General features: G+C 34.8%; 1 protein-coding gene across 1 annotated transcript; it reads right to left on the bottom strand.

Moving 5' to 3' along the window:
• Positions 1-1,525: 1,525 nt before the first annotated feature.
• rce1a (Ras converting CAAX endopeptidase 1a) lies at positions 1,526-15,298 on the bottom strand. Its single transcript, XM_067445287.1, has 8 exons — positions 14,957-15,298; positions 14,518-14,620; positions 12,509-12,592; positions 10,739-10,817; positions 10,322-10,489; positions 6,195-6,266; positions 6,034-6,096; positions 1,526-4,801 (listed from the first exon to the last, which is right to left on the bottom strand). Exons 1-8 carry the CDS (start codon positions 15,118-15,120, stop codon positions 4,575-4,577), a joined length of 960 nt encoding a protein of 319 aa, XP_067301388.1. The 5' UTR covers positions 15,121-15,298; the 3' UTR covers positions 1,526-4,574.
• Between the last annotated feature and the right edge of the window lie 1,431 nt (positions 15,299-16,729).

The following is a 16,729-nucleotide window of genomic DNA, read 5'->3' as shown; positions in this document are numbered from 1 at the left end:
TGATGTCAGTCGTGTGGAAAGTACAGCCCACTACTTCATTTCAGTTCAGGGAAGAGAGCAGACGGATGGCCGAAGCCCTTTGCCCCTTAAATGTATCTGATATGATGAAAATAGCTGTTTTCACCTGACCAGAAAAAGTGGAAGTGCGGGCGCCCGGCGACTGTGTCTCGTCCCGTCATAATAAAAGTCATAATAAAAGGTACTCGCGAGCCGTTTAGAATAGGCGTCCTCCAGTGGACGAAAAGTTGCATAGTGCACCTTTAAAGAGTGCTGCATAATGGAGTAGCATCAATTTACCCATTTTTATTTATTAGGGGTGACTTGTCCCACTCAATGTCTATGGTGGTTACGGTCCTGGTCCAGAGCTTAAGTTCGGATATGGTAATGGTTGTTTCATTTCTGACAATGCGCTGTAAGCGTTAGGCCAATCACAACTGACTGGACCATCTGGCCAATCAGAGCAGAGTAAACTCTCAGAAAGGAAGGCTTTAGAGAGACTGATGAGATGAAGTGCAATATATATTATGAGAAAATTTAAGTGTTTTTGACCATAGATCCATGGAGACTATTGTAGGAGACCTCAAATAAAATTAGGAACCTTTAAAATAGTACAATTGGGGCACTACATTGTGTAAACACATTTTCAGTTTCTACATTCTGCACAAGAAAAATTCAAGATTAAAGTTAAATTAAATTTGTAATTATGAGATAGTTATAAATAAAAAAGTAATGTTGTAAGATAGTGTCACGGTTGTTAGAAATAAATGTGCAACTATGGAAAGAGCAGTTGCACTGTGAGGTATAAAAGTTTAAAATATAAAAGCTGCTATTACAAGACAAAGCCACCAATTATGCACTGTAAAAAATTATTTAGAAAAAAAAGTTACCTGGTTGCCTTAAAATTTTGAGTTCACTGAAATTAAAATTTTGAGTTAATACAATGAACATTTTTTGACATTCGACAACCTTTATTAAAATATTATTAAAAGATTTTGTAAGCATATTGGGTAATTGTGTGTTTTATTTCTGATGACGCAGTGAAACATGACAAATAGTGCTATTTTCATGATTTATCAAAACATTTTATCTGGTTCAGATACAATAATATTTTGAGTTTCTATTTATTAAACAAATTTCCTTCATTGTATCAACTCAAATTTTTAATTTCAATAAACTCAATTTTAAGACAACCCAGGTTACTTACTTTTTTACGTTAAACCAACAAAAACCAACACATTTTTTGTACAGTGTGGGTTTCCAGAATTCCAATATCACCTAAAGCTGAATGTTTAACTTTTTCAAGGTCAGAAAAATGCTCTAGCTTCCTAATTTATCATGCACAGAAAAATATATTTCAGAGGTTGATTTCCTCTGAAAAGTGTGAACGCTGTAGAGCTTTAAAAACGTTGCGTTTATCCGAGCATGAGGCAGGGTTACCCGTTCGTCCGAACAATAGCAGGAGTGTTTGAGCAAGAAATGACACACTTCACCTTTGAAAAGATAAAGAACACACAAATCCAAGTGAGGCGTTTAAAAAAATCATTTATTTATTTACAAACGGCAGAGTTTTGCAGAGTGGATTGAAAGACCCCAGAAAGATTGTCATAAAACATTTGTCCATCAGTGAATTGCATCGCACATTAATCCAAAACAACTAGCATGCACATTATTCTCTGAGTCAAAATAGATCTGATTATAAAATATATCTCTCAGTATAAACATCAGACTTGTTTGTAATCACAAACCAGTCTATTCAATTCGTCGGAATAGCGATTCTCATATACTTTACAGGTGACGTTTCAATGAGCTAAAACAGCACTCGGCTTTTCTTTTCACATTTGCAAAAATAGATTTGAACGTCTATTGCTCCTCCTTACTGTAAATGACGTTCACAGCATCTAAACGCAAGCCGGGTGCGAAGGCTTTGCTTGCAACTAACCAGATTAAAGAAAGAACAGTGTGAAAACAGGGGATGAAAGAAAAAAAGAAAGGTTAACACGAGTAAAATTTATGAAAGCAGAAACTTCACCAAAGATAGAAAGTGAGGATAGACATACCGGACAGTGATGGGTGACAACTAACAAGTGTCCGACACATATTCACTAGACATTCATCATCTAAAAGTTATGTAGTAATCAATCACAGCGCTGACACCAGTCCTCGCCATGACCATAGTGCAGTTTAACCACTCAGCATCTCATGATTCAATTATTAAACAAATCTGGAACAGTGATTTTCCACAGAATATGTTCAAGTTTACCTTCTTCAATGGTTATTTTCAGTTGTTTTCACGGCATTATTTCCTCAAAGTTTAATTAAATGATCTAATAATAACAGGATTCAATATGCAAAGCAAAACAGATAAAGAGATGAATAAAAACAGAAAACAGGAAAAAAGAAAAACAACAACAATGGCGCCCTCTGCTGACCATAACCACAACACGCACAAGCAACTAAACTAAAGCAGCATTCAGTGTAGCCAGTCACAGGCAAACAGTGCTTACATAAAGCATCCTCATGTGCAAACACACGGATTCAGTCATGTTCACTATGGCACACTTAAAACACAGACTTATTTCAATGCTAGAGACTAGTAAACCCGATCACTGTAGTACCTTAGACAAGCTGCGATAAATTCCTACCATGTCTTTGGCTGTTCGAGTGAAGATACAGTAAATGTTGTTTTTTTGTTTTTTGTAGAGCGCCAAATAAGAAATTATTTTGGGAATGAATAAAAGAAACACCCCAAACAAACCTCTTACTTGGCACTAGATGGAAATCCCTGATTTGCTCCTGTTTGTGAGACTATTGCTTAAAATGTTTGTATGGTCTCTCACAATACAGAAAAGTCTATGATTGACCCTATAAACTACACATGATTCATGTCAGACCAAGCCATACAAATATATTAAGTAGCTGATAGTTCTATATATTCTCTCTATATACTCTGCTTTCACATTTAATGAGAACTGAAACCAAAAAAACTACATAACATCAAAGGTTCTGCAAGAATCAGGCTAAATTCTGAGTGGCAAGCCGCATTTGCCAACTTAAAAGGGATAGTTCACACAAAAATGAACATTTTAAATAATTTACTCCCCCTTATTTTGATCCTCCTTTCTCCCATGGAACACTGAAGTTAATGTTATGCAAATTTCCTGATGAGGTAAATTTGAATGTGTGCATATATTTATATTACCACATATGTCATATGGACTAAATTTTTTAATATATATGGAAAAAGCAGCATGAACATTCTGACTAACATCTCCTTTTGTGGTCTACAGAAGAAACGACACGAGGGTCACTAAGTATCATTAATGTCAGGATTTCATTTTTGGGTGAACTATACCTCCAAGCGGTTATGCAAGTTATATTTGGTGTTTCTATATCAATCATCATCCGAACATCCGTATGTCACCAGTGTAGCAGCATGCAGTTTAGTGGTATGAGTTTTCACGAACAGTGAAGGAACACGCTTAAAAATTCATGAGATCACGACGACTATGTCCTGTATAAAAGATTTATAAAAAGCTTAGCATTTAGATTTAGAACGTAACCGTCTAAGATCTCAAGGTGTAATTCTCTGATAAAGGTAGTTTCTGTGTTGTTGCACAAGTGTTGAATCTACCTAAATATCCTCCAGTGCTACCAAACTAAATTAAGAATTAAATTCCTATGTTGACGAAACAAATTATATCTTTAGCTCTGCATTATAGATGAACAAAATACAATTGGTCCAAACCTATTACTGAATATCCTAAAATTGTACAAATGATCTCTATACAGTATAAACAATAACTGGCGTTAGCTGTTTTTTTTGTGGGGGTTTTTTATGAACAAACAGCCACAGCAGGATCTACCAATATGCTGAAAAGACCTCATAATTTGAAGAGTTGTGCTAGAGGCCATATTTGTGTCACAAAAAGCTGTGTGCTCAGGGCAATTCAACTTTTGACACACACTCACTAAACTGTTGCTATTATAATATGATACGGTCTATTGCTCCAATAAAGACATTTATCTAGATTTAAGCCAACTGAATTGAGTGACGTGATCAAAACCAAGAGTAAAAATTAAAAAAAAAAGTCTGTAGCGTTGGGAAAAACGAATGTTGTCTTCAAGTAAGGGCACCAGACCAAACAGGTAAGGTGTAAGTGAGCAAAATTGAAAAATAGGGAGTCTTGCATTTGAGAAAAGCACATTTAAGCGTACAAATCTACTTAGGAAACCCGTAAATGTGTCTAATCTTTTTCCCCAGCACCAATCTCATGATAAACACACTGAAATATTGTCATATAAACATGCAGGCGCATATAATAAACTTGCCTTCATCAAACGCAGTCACTTGATAACGCAACATCGGCTGAATGGTAAAAAGAACTTCCAGTGAAACCTGAGGATGTTTTGCTTCCACCGAGTTCTTCCAAGCACCTCACGGAGGCTGTGAATTTTCATACCTGTTCTCCAGCAGTCCCTCGCTCTCCTGGTGAAACCAGCGACAAATCAGCCATTCTTTTTCAAATGGCTGGAGAGAAGGAATGGATGAAATGCAGGATGGAGGTAGGGATGGATCAGGAGCAGATGGATCCAGGCGTGGAGGTCAGGGTGCAGACAGGTGTGGGCAAACCGTAGAAGAGCGGGTCAGTCATGGAGAAGATGAGGAGGAAGAAGAGAACGACCCCCAGCACGTAGAAAAAGAGAATCGTGCGGCGGTGCGGATGGTCCAGGGCCGTGCCGAGAGCTGGAAAACCCATGTAGTTGCAGAAGGAATGGCACAACACAGGACCCACCAAATGACCTAGAGACACACAAATATGAATAAATAGTTATATTTATTTGTAAGCGGTTATAATTTGTTTGTTACAAATATAGTTATATCAGAATTACAACAAATTAAATAAAAACAACATTACACAAAGAAAACAAAGCCTGTATACGACTATACGTGGCATTGTATATTATTTTCATGACAATTAAACATATATATTAATATTACTGTCTGTAATACAGACTAAAATTTATTCTAATTAATTGCAATTCTCAGTTTACAGTAAGAATAGTCATCATCATGGTCATGGACACTTTTTAAAAAAAATATTTTGGCATAAAGGGAATACCACAATTGTTTTAATAAATATATCTACATTAAACGAATGCTGTAGAAACATTGTTCTTAGTTCATGTTAACTACAGTAAAGTTGTTAACTGATGAAACCTTATTGTAAAGTATTACCAAGTTTGTTTGTTAAAAATGATTTTTGATAAATGCTTTTTGACTTTTGACTTTTCACAACAATTAAGCACGTTGACCAAAAACCTTTCGTGACTGCAATGTGCGTTTTTAAAAAGTTTTATTTGCATTAAATAGTCTTGTATTTGTATTTTAACATTATATATATATATATGTATGTGTATATATATATATATATATATATATATATATATATATATATATATATATATATATATATTTTAACATCATATTTTAACATTTTATATAAACACACACACTACACACATATATATGTGTGTGTGTGTGTGTGTGTGTGTGTGTGTGTGTGTGTGTGTGTGTGTGTGTGTGTGTGTGTGTGTGTGTGTGTGTGTGTGTGTGTGTGTGTATATATAATGTTAAAATACAAGAGACTATTTAGTGCAAATATATCTTTTTTTAAACGCAAATTGTAAAAAATATATATATTATATTTATCTGTTAATGTTAATTTCAACATTTACTAATACATTATGGAAATCAAATTGTGTATTTGCTAACCTAAGTTAATGCACTGTAAACTAACATGATCAAACAATGAACAGCTGGATTTTTATTAACTAACATTAACAAATATATAAATACCTTCATAAATACCGTAACAAATACATTGCTCATTGTTAGCTTATGTAAGATGATACATTAACTAATGTCAGCAATTGAGACCTTTTTGGGTGTTACCCAAAACTTGTTTTATACTTTAAATCTTCTTGTGTAGTATAAGCATTAGTAGTAGCATTAAATATAAATCACAGATGCACCTGTCCTGATGAATATAAAGGCTGTATACGCTCCAAATACTGCAGTGTAGGAGAACTGGAACACTGCAAAAGACACACAAACAAACACAGACATGAGTAATTATGTCTCGCAGGCGGCACTTCTCAGACTAAGGATGATGGTAAACTAATGACTCGGTTACCTGCAGAGAGGAAAATCCCTGAGACAGTGCCCTGTCTGAACCGCAGGAGCTCGATTACATGGTGAAAATGAGCTGCAGTCACACACAAACAGAGAGAGAGAGAGAGAAACACACAGACAGAGGGAGAAAAAAAAGGTTAACATTACAATAATAGTCTACAACGTAGTCTAATTTTTCTTAAGCAAGTCAGTGGTCAGCCATTCAAACATTAATTCAGGGGATATTCTTACTGTAATAAGCAAGACTTGAGTGGCCTGATGTTTTCACCATTTCCTAGAACCACATGAAATGCTCAGGTTTCCAATTACCAGGTATCAAGTACAGAGTATCTACAATAATTTCCCTGGAGAGCATCTTAACACTTTTGCAGCAACCTTTATTACATTAAAATCTGCACGGTCCACCTTTTGGAATAATAAACATTTAATGTTTTTAAAATGAGTCACTTATGCAAAATATGACTGCATTTATTTGATTAAAAAAAACAGTAACCACAGCAATATTGTGAAATATTATTCAGGGTATATACAGCAATCCTTAAGTTAAATTTACTACTTTTTAATACCTTTTTTACTACCTTCAGAAAAATTTTTAAAACCATCACGACACTGAATTCAAGTGTTAATCAGCGACCTTTCTATTATTCACACAGATTTTTACATATATTACATACAAAAAAGAATAGATTTAGAATCGACACCAGGAGGAAATCTGTTATAAGTTATCATTCAGACACAGTAAAATACATCTCAACATTCACAAAGGTTGGTTAAGGAGAAGCATTACTGCATACACATTTGATTTACATTAATAATTGGTAATTCAGCAATTCAATTATTTAGTGTTTTTTTTCCAACAACAAAACCTGAGCCAAATATTACATTTCTATAACTGTGATAAGTAGTTGAATTTAACAAAATACTAAAAACTAGTGCTGTTAATCGATTCAAAACTTTAACTAGATAAATCACACAATTTTTCTGTGATTAATCGCAATAAAAAAAGAAAGGTTTCTGTACGTTTTTAATATATTTTTTAATATAATAAATTCACAGTTAATCAAATAACAACATAAAGACAGTATATTTTAAATACTTGTTTAAATGGCATCTTTTTATGAATGAAGGCCAGTATTACTGATATTAATACAGCTACTGATTTTTTTTTTTTTTTTTTTACATTTATTATTAGGCTTCAAAAATATACATTTTTAATTTAAGTAAACTTAAAACAAACAATGCTAACATAAACCCATAATAAATGTCATGTTTACTCCTGCCCTTCCTGTCTTAACAGTTAGGAAATATACAGAAATGTAAAAAAGTTATCAAAGTTATATGCACTCTGCACTGCATAAACTATAAATTAAATAGTTAATCCTTATTAAAGCTACAAAAGTTATTTAGTCAAGAGCAGCGAGTCATTTTCTCTGTTCCGTTGTTCTTTAACTTTACTGACAGGAAGCTTTATTGGCTGCTGTCCCTTTAAGAGCTGACAGACACGCGGATCTCATTTTTGTCCACTGTCTATGGATCGCGCCTCATTCTCTCACAACTCTTTTTGTTCATTTTAGACTTTATATAAATCATTTAAGATTGCTCTTGTGAGGATAGTCGTTGAAGATATGCCTTGAAGCAAGTCTAAAATAAAATGTAAGCCAGCCACTTCTGTTGAGCGCGCAGTGTTCTGAGATGATGCCGAACGACCACTGAATATGACGTCGGCATCAAACATACGTTGAGACGGAGATGAAAGATCTTTGATTATGTGCCCAGATCTGCTAAAGCCCATATTTAAACAAACTAACGTAAACACAGATAGAATTTCAATCAGAATAGGACACCTGATAGTCTGAAAAAATAATACCTAATTTGGAAAAAATAATACCTCTGAGACCACATTTAACACTTTTAATGGCCTTAAATTTGACAATTTTGATTTATCACTTTTTAATACTTTTTAAAACCCCGCGGAAACCCTGTTATTAGAGTTTAAAATAACTGTCTGAATATATTTTAAAATGTAATTTGATGGTAAAGCTGCATGACATCAGACAAGTAAAAATTGTTTCATAAGAAGAGAAAATTACTACATTTAATGAAAAACTATCAAGAAATGCATCGATAAACAGCTAACATTAAGATGTGTATCCATAAAGTAGATTTATTGCTGACTAAAGTAGGATGAAATGAAAATAATAAAAAAAAACGTATATTTGTTTACCTCTACCCTACATCTAAGCAAATGGCACGTCAACACTAGGGATGTAAATTTACAAAATTCCCATAATTTTTCCCACATTTGTTTAAATTAATGATCAATTAATCGACTAATCATTGATTAACAACTCTCAACGGCCACCAGGACTTATACGATTTTATAAAAGCTATTTATTTGCTGTAAAGTGCAATAATCATCTCAGAAAAATACATTCTTCTCTCAGGCGCAGCTGAAGTAAAAAATGCCTTGGACAAACGCTGTCAAGATGAGAGAGTGTAGCCAGGCTATGTCTGTGTCATTATTTCAACATTATCTTCATAACTTCTTGCAAAATAAAAAGTTAACCCCTTAAAAAAATTACCTTTTCTCTCGTCAACATTATAGCCTGGTGTGAGCACAGCACACGCTCCATGAAAAGGTTCATCCCACACCTCTTAAACATATTACAATTTCATTCGGTTTGGGCATTTTTATTCTGATTGAGTTGTTTTACTGTTTATATGGAGCATTTTAATTCAGATTGGACTTAATACCGATTACAGTAAATGCACCGATTATTTGGAGAGCACACATATTATGAATGCCTTCGGCAGAATTCAACTGAGCCAACTGAGCCATTTTAATCTAATCTAAATTAATTCCAAGATTACAGTGAGATTAATCTAGATTAGTGTTGTCACGAGACCAAAATTATGACTTCGATACGATACCAGAATAAAATACCTCGATACCGATACTAAATCGATAGCACAGTAAAAAACAAACAAAAACAGATAATATGAATAATATGACAACATAACTCATTATTCATTGTTTTATTTTTGTTACTAAAAATTCACTTGGCCAGCATGTTCCTGCCCTGGTTTTTGACCATTCCCTTCTCTTATTGCTATAATAACTACATGCCAGTGTGAAGATCCTCACAGAGATCACATTATCATCCACTAACCTTCACTTCTCAACAGGTTGGGATGAACAAAATCTTATTTTATGATTCGAGTAATTTAATATTTTTTAAGATGTAATCTTATAATTATAATAGAGATTTTTAGTTGTATCTTGTTTTTAAAAATAAACAAAAAATGCAAATTACAAACAATATGACAAAAACAGTTCTTTATTTTTCAGCTTCATTAGGTTTATTTAACAGTAGCAAGTCAAGAAAGAAATTAAATAATCAAATATAAAACTGCTTACTTAGTCTTCACTCAATAATTTAACTATACACTGATTCTTAATAAATATATTTTAGTTATTTAGCCAAGCATGTGGTGGTTTTCTATTTTTCATTGTTTGCTTAACATTAATCACAGAATATTAGGTCTGGCTTAAGACCTGCACGGATCTAATTACCTCAGCTGTACATGTTCACTAAAGACATATCCGACTGTGTTTACCTGAATACTCGCCAGGCCGTGCATTTTTACATATTTTTGACCATTCAAACCCAAATAATAAGCCGCGAAAGAACTGAATAGCGATCGCATGTTTGTTGTCTGAAAGGTTTCAGGTCAAAGTCCGGCATGCGTGCGTGCAAACTTCTCATGCACGCATATTTCTGTTGTTTTCTTTATCATGCGTTGCGCGTATATATTTAACTCTTCTACTTCTAATGTTTATTGAACGGCTAAAGCAGAGCTCTGCACAAACGTCCTGACACCTGCTGTCACACATCCACGCACATTAAGAAATGCAGCTCATAGGCGCTGTCCTCCTTAAAATACCGGTACTAATAAAAGTCCATATCATACCGTTTGTAATAGCAGGGTATCGCAATACTTTTCTAGTACCGGTATATCGTGCAAAAATAATCTAGATTTAAAAAAATGTATCCATGGCCACCACTAATTATTATCAACAGTTAATTGATTGTATATTAATCGTTCGCATCCCTAGTCATCACTCACCAACACCGAAGAAGAGCGGGCATGTGAAGATTGCAGTGTAAGCGCCGGCGCAGGGGACCAGCATGGGAAGCATGCATGCCCGAAAAACCAGCTCCTCTGTCAAAGGTGCCACAACCTGGTTCCTCAGCCAGCGCATGTCGCTCAGACACAGCGTCCAGAAGCAGGGGTCTGCAAAAACATTACAGATCAATCACATTTACAACAACAATGACACTAAAGCCTTTCTGATTATTTTACAGCAACAAATATAAATCTAGTTGATTGATAGTTGGCTGCCTATTACACTTAATTTAAGAATACAGATTCAACTCCCTGACAGTTATCATTAAAATAGTTTAGCATCATGATGGCTCACTCAAAATAGCTTTATAAATAGAGAGATTCACAGGAGAAATGGAAGAGGAAAAGGCTGCTTACCGACTGCAACTTTTATTCCGTCAATGAAGCCCCAGGGGCAATCCATGGCAAGCTGGATCAGAGGGCCCAGAAACAACACCTGACAGAGAGAAAAATAATAAAATGATCAAATACAATGGAAAAATTCTGCCAGATCAAATGTAAAGACTCTGTAATTTGAAGGTTTCTCAAAATCTTCAATTTGCATAACACTTTGCTTTAGGCCTAAAGAAAACAATTGTTTAAAAAGAACAAATACACACTGCAAAAAAAATGCTTTTCTTACTTGGTATTTTTGTCTTGTTTCTAGTCAAAATTTCCAAAAAATTCTTACATTAAGAAACATTTACTAGACAAGTATAAATTATTGTCTTGTTTTGTGAAAAAATAACTCAAAATTAAGAGAGTTTTTTCTTAAAATAAGCTAAATAATCTGCCAATGGGGTAAGGATAATAATTTAGATTATTTTATTTTAAAGGTGCTGTCTGTAACTTTTTTGTGTTCAAGATTTACAAAAAATATATAATGAGAATGTACAACATGAATCCATTTTCCAAACCATTTTTTTGTCTTACCCTGAATATTTATGGTACACTTATAATAAGTGTTTATATTGGGACTATTTCAGGCCAGACTGGTAGGTACCGCTGCGGAGGAGCACAGTCCCTGCGTGATCCGCCATAGACATAAACAGGGAGAAGTAGCTCCGGCTGCAATGTTCTTCCCCAAGACACATGCAGTTCTGTTTATTAACCACTAGAGTGCTAAAAGTTACGGAAGGCAGCTTGAAGCAAAAACTCTCTTAATTTTGAGTTATTTTTTCCCAAAACAAGAAAAATACATTTGCTTGTCTAGTAAAATATTTCTTGTTTTAAGAATTTTTAGATGTTTGGAGTAGAAACAAGACAAAATACTTAGGGTGCGTTCACACTTGTCATGTTTGGTTCGATTAAAGCGAACCCTGGTGCGACTGCTCGTTTAGTGCGGTTCATTTGAACATATGTGAACACTGCCATCCGAACCCTAGTGCGCACCAAACAAGCAGACCGAGACCGCTAAAAAGATAGGTCTCGGCCCGCTTCCAAACGAACTCTGGTGTGGTTCGATGGATATATGAATGCAACATGGACCAAAGACATGTAAACGAATCAAAAATTGGACATAATGTCACAGGATGCGATGCATAGTCAGCTGATTTGAGGACACGGAAAGATCGGTGTATCCAAAATAAATAACGTTAACGTTAGAGGGCAAACGTAGAGCAACGAGGAAGTGCCTCATCAATATTTGGTCCGACGAGCATGTTTCGAAAATGCTAGAAAAGAAACACAAAAAGTATACCTGGCTCTTCTCATCAAAGGACCCGTGTTGCCTATTTGATGGTACAGAAGACGGAACGGCCGTCTCTTTTCTGCATAATACGGAGGAAATCCTGGAGCTGTTTTGAATGTTTTGAACATTTTATGAGCTCTTCAAGAGTTCTCAGCGGGTAAAAATAATGCCATATGTACACGCATAAAATGATGGCGTTTAATCCAGCACATAGCATTGTTTTGAATGTTCGGTAAGCAAGCTCCTGCGTCATATAAGCCGGCCAATCAGGTTGTGACCGTCTCCCTATGCCTTTGGTTCGGTAACTTTAGGTTCGCTGTTAAAAATGCCAGTGTGAACGCTAAGCGGACCAGGACTATATGTTTTGTTTTTTGGTCCGGACCAAACTAACCAAACTACAAGTGTGAACTAAGTAAGAAAAGCATTTTTTTGCAGTGCAGACTGTGTAATTTACGTACCATGGTCAGCAGGAGCGGTAGAATGATGGCAGGAACGAGCCCCTCTAACCGGATCCCCATAAGGGCCAGTAATGAGGGACCAGGCTATAGGAGAAATTTAACATATCTGAGTATGTCTGATGTTTCAGCATAAAATAAGATTAAAGGGATAGTTCACCCAAAAATGAAAATTCTGTCATCATATACTCACCCTCATGCTCTTCCAAACCTGTATGAGTTTCTTTATTCTGCTGAACACAAAAAATATATATTTGGAAGAATGTTTGTAACAAAGCAGATAGAAAAACTTTTCACTACCATAGTAGGGATAAAAATACTATGGTAGTGAATGGTTTTTATATCTGCTTTGTTACAAACATTCTTCAAAATATATATTTTTTGTTCAGCAGAATAAGTAAACTCATACAGGTTTGGAAGAACTTGAGGGTGAGTAAATGATGACAGAATTTTCATTTTTGGGTGAACTATCCCTTTAAGCACAATGCCAAAAACAAAAGTTGTCACAAATCACAATGATACACCATGATAAAAAAAAAAGTTTTTTTGGATTATAACTATAAGCAGGATTGTATGATGCCGTGAGATCAAGAACCACATATCAAATAATAAGGAAACAATATCAGAAATGATTTCACTCATTTGAATAATTTGGTTAGTCTCTCAAACCTTTAAATAATTCTCTTTACAGAATCCCTCTAAACCAAATACCTTTTGACATATTAAAGTTTCCATTCACAGAAAAGTTTAAGTCGGCATAAAATATAGCTGTTTCACTCAGATATACTGTCATGTAGCTTCTTGAACAACAACAAAAAAATGAGTGACGGGACTGGTTTTTGTCTATTGCTATTGTCTATTTGTCTATTGCTGAGATCTCATGTGAGTGACAGGTTGTCCCGCCCTCGCGCCAGTAAACACATCGTCAGAGAAGAGGTCGCTGCAAGCGAGAGGGGAAGTTATTTTAATTAAAGATTAGGATGGCACATTATTATTATTTTTAAATAAATATGTGTACGGATAAATCCCTTATAATAAATACCAGTGGTAGATTTAGGGAAGGGCAACATAGGCAACCACCCAGGGTGTCATGTGGCGCCGAAAACAAGAAAAAAAAAGCAAGAAAGACCAAGGAATGCACACTCAGGGTTTTCATTTGCACATCACATCAATATTATGGCTCAGTGTGGGTCAAATAACCAGGACTCGGTTTAAGCCAACAGGACCCTAAATTAGGAAAATAAAGAGGGGAAACGTGCAAAAAATAAAAAGCTATGCATAAAGCAATCACTAATATTAAGTATATAATAAAATAGGCTAATATCACATATGTCATGTTGCTTGCTATGCTATTTTACATAAGGCAACACAATTCCTTTTGCTGTTGCTTACGAAACCAGAAAGAAAAATGTAATTTTCTAACTATGCAATTTGTTTAAACAAACGTAATATCACTCACTTTATTAATGTTTTTATTGTGCAGTTGTGAGGGGTTTATGGTATTTTTTTATTTTCTTCAATTTGTAATTAAATATCTACTGCCATATACTAGAAAAGAAGGGGTCAAATTCTATAATTTAGATTTATGTTTAGATATTATAAAATTATTATTATAACAACAATTTTAAAAACATAGCATTTTGTTGTACTAAAGTATAATTTTGTCAACTTTACAGTCAAACCTGAAAACGCCATGCACGCACCTACGCATTTTCATTCGTTCTCCATTGTGGATGTGTGAAGGTGTCACTCCATTTGTGTGTGTTCTGTATTGTAGTTTTATTAGTAGTAGTAGTAGTAGTAATTTTATTATGTAAGGAGGGAGGGTGTATAGTGGCAAAAGGGTTGGTTCGACCAGGGAGCCATATGAGCTAGAACCGCCACTGATAAATACTAGAATATTCCATACGAAATAAGATCTGTCCATTTTAATTGCATGGTGACTAAGAGACCACACAGTAAACACACACAACAACTGTAAGGATTAAACATCTGTGTTGAAGTAAACTAACCTGGAAGCCTGTGAATTCTTTCCATGCCCACACAAACACTGGAGACAGAGCGGACACAATCAGTACACTAGTGAAGCGCCTCTTTATCACTGCAGGATGATCCCTGTTGGAGCAAACAACCATAAAAACACAGTATTGATTTAGTGCATTTCACAGTAATATGTTTACAGCATCTTACCAGCATGGGATACGACTGCCACAACATATTATTGACAAAATGAATAAGGATAAGGAAATAATACAGAAAAACGAAATCCATAATAAAAAGATATTATATATTCAAGCTGTATTTGAACAATCGATACAAACAATACTATTAAACATTTGATTTAGAGCTAAGCGTCAAATCTAACGTTATGATTGATAAGTTAGTCAAAAATATTGTCTAGGTAGGGAGCTCAGTGGGTTTTGTGACACAGCCCAAGTCTAAGAGCTATACCTTGGTAAATCGCTTTTCCAAACGTATAAACTTCCAACATAGGAGCACGCAAGCAGTAGGCAGGAAAGAATTGACACCCAGCAAAGTCCATCAGGAACAGCCGCCGCATTAGCATGGAGTTGAGCTGAATGAAAACCTGCCGTCGAATCATCGTCGTCTTTCATGGCGAGACCGACAGGGCGTGAAAACCACAAGACGCGCTGAAAAACTGCAGGTGTGGCTGACACATTAAACGCCACACACGTTATTTTGTTTTTATCCAAGATAAGTCTGTGTGTCTACAATGGAGGTACTCTTGTAAGAGGCTGAGACTGTTTTGGCGCCACACGATGACGCCATCAGTGCGAGACGGCCCTGCTGCTGGCCCAAATCCAATATTTTCATTCACAACTCATGACAGCTGAAGATGATCCACTCACTGTATGTTGAATGGGGAGAAGGAAAACTACGGCCAGTCTATGAAACACATAACTGGGGGATGCTGCAACTATTAGCCTACAATATGGTTAAGGTTTAAATAAATACATTCCCCACTGTGCAATAAAAACACTTGTTTGTTGACGTCGTGACATGGCATGTTTACTGTCACAAGATAAAAATGAATATAATTATGTCATATTTTAAAATGCTGAAAATGGCAATGTTTAAACATGTTTAAACATTGTTTAACACGTTAAACAAATGTCTTATGTTGTGTCTGTATCGAGCTTGGTTCAATACATTACAACTTTTATCAAATAAAAGTAAAAGCATACACATGTTAATAAACTTAGGCATGATTTTACCTTAGGCATGAAGTCCTGTGTGAACCTGATTTTAAATTGTGTAATTCCAGTGGATAGTTCACCCAAAAATTAAAATAAGCCCATGATCCATTGTCCTTTGGTGCGAAACCCCTATTCATTATTCTTTTATAACACTATAGGACACATTTCAGTAAAAAAAATAAAAATAAAAACAGTGAAAGAATTGACAAAGTAGTGACCCCTTATATTTTCTCAAAGATCAATATGCATTTTTTTCTTCAAAAGTGGTGTATTACAAAAAAGAAAGGAGAAAAAATGTGCACCCACATTTAACATACTGTATCCAATGTCATCCCTTGCATAATTGTATATATGTGACCCTGGATCACATAACCAGTCGTCTCACATGTATATTTGTGGCCATAGCAACAATACATTATATGGGTCAAAATGATAAAAAGAAAAGAAGCCAAAAATCATTAGGATATTAGGAAAGATCATGTTCATTAATTTATTTAGTAAATTTCCTACCATAGATATATCAAAAATGATTTATTAATAGTAATATGCCTTGCTATGGACTTTATTTGGACAACTTTAAAGTTGATTTTCTCAATATTTAGATTTTTTTGCACCCTCAGATAGTTGTAGGCTTATCTTAGCCAACTATTGTCCTAACAAACTATATAAATGGAAAGCTTTTTATTTAGCTTTCATATAAAGTATACATTTAAAAAAAAAAAAAAATACCCTTATTGTATTTAAATATTGTTGTCCAGCGTAACATAAAGATTATTTGGCGCAGAGGCCTAATTTGACTACCTCTATGTCTATTGTCAAGTGGTCAAAACATTTTTGGATTTCCTTAAAGACATAACTCACTGGTGACATGTATTAGCTCTGTTTTATTCTAGTGTGAAAATTATATTATCTGATATATTATAAAATGGATTTTATGTGTGCGGCTTTCGCTTGAATAGCACGCGCATCATCACCCAGATGGACGTCTTAATTAAGAAGAGTCAAT

The sequence above is a fragment of the Pseudorasbora parva genome, chromosome 1 (assembly GCF_024679245.1).
Source record: "Pseudorasbora parva isolate DD20220531a chromosome 1, ASM2467924v1, whole genome shotgun sequence".
Taxonomy (NCBI): Eukaryota; Metazoa; Chordata; class Actinopteri; order Cypriniformes; family Gobionidae; genus Pseudorasbora; species Pseudorasbora parva.
The sequence above is the reverse complement of the archived record's forward strand: the minus strand, read 5'-3'. Positions and strand labels throughout refer to the sequence as shown.

Excerpts from the sequence above, each read along its gene's own strand:
- rce1a (XM_067445287.1), bottom strand. The coding sequence starts at position 15,120 with ATGAAAGACGACGATGATTCGACGGCAGGTTTTCATTCAGCTCAACTC. Across the intron at positions 10,490-10,738 it reads CGGAATAAAAGTTGCAGTCG|ACCCCTGCTTCTGGACGCTG; the intron begins GTAAGCAGCCTT and ends ATGTTTTTGCAG. Across the intron at positions 6,267-10,321 it reads CCCGCTCTTCTTCGGTGTTG|CTCATTTTCACCATGTAATC; the intron begins GTGAGTGATGAC and ends GTGTGACTGCAG.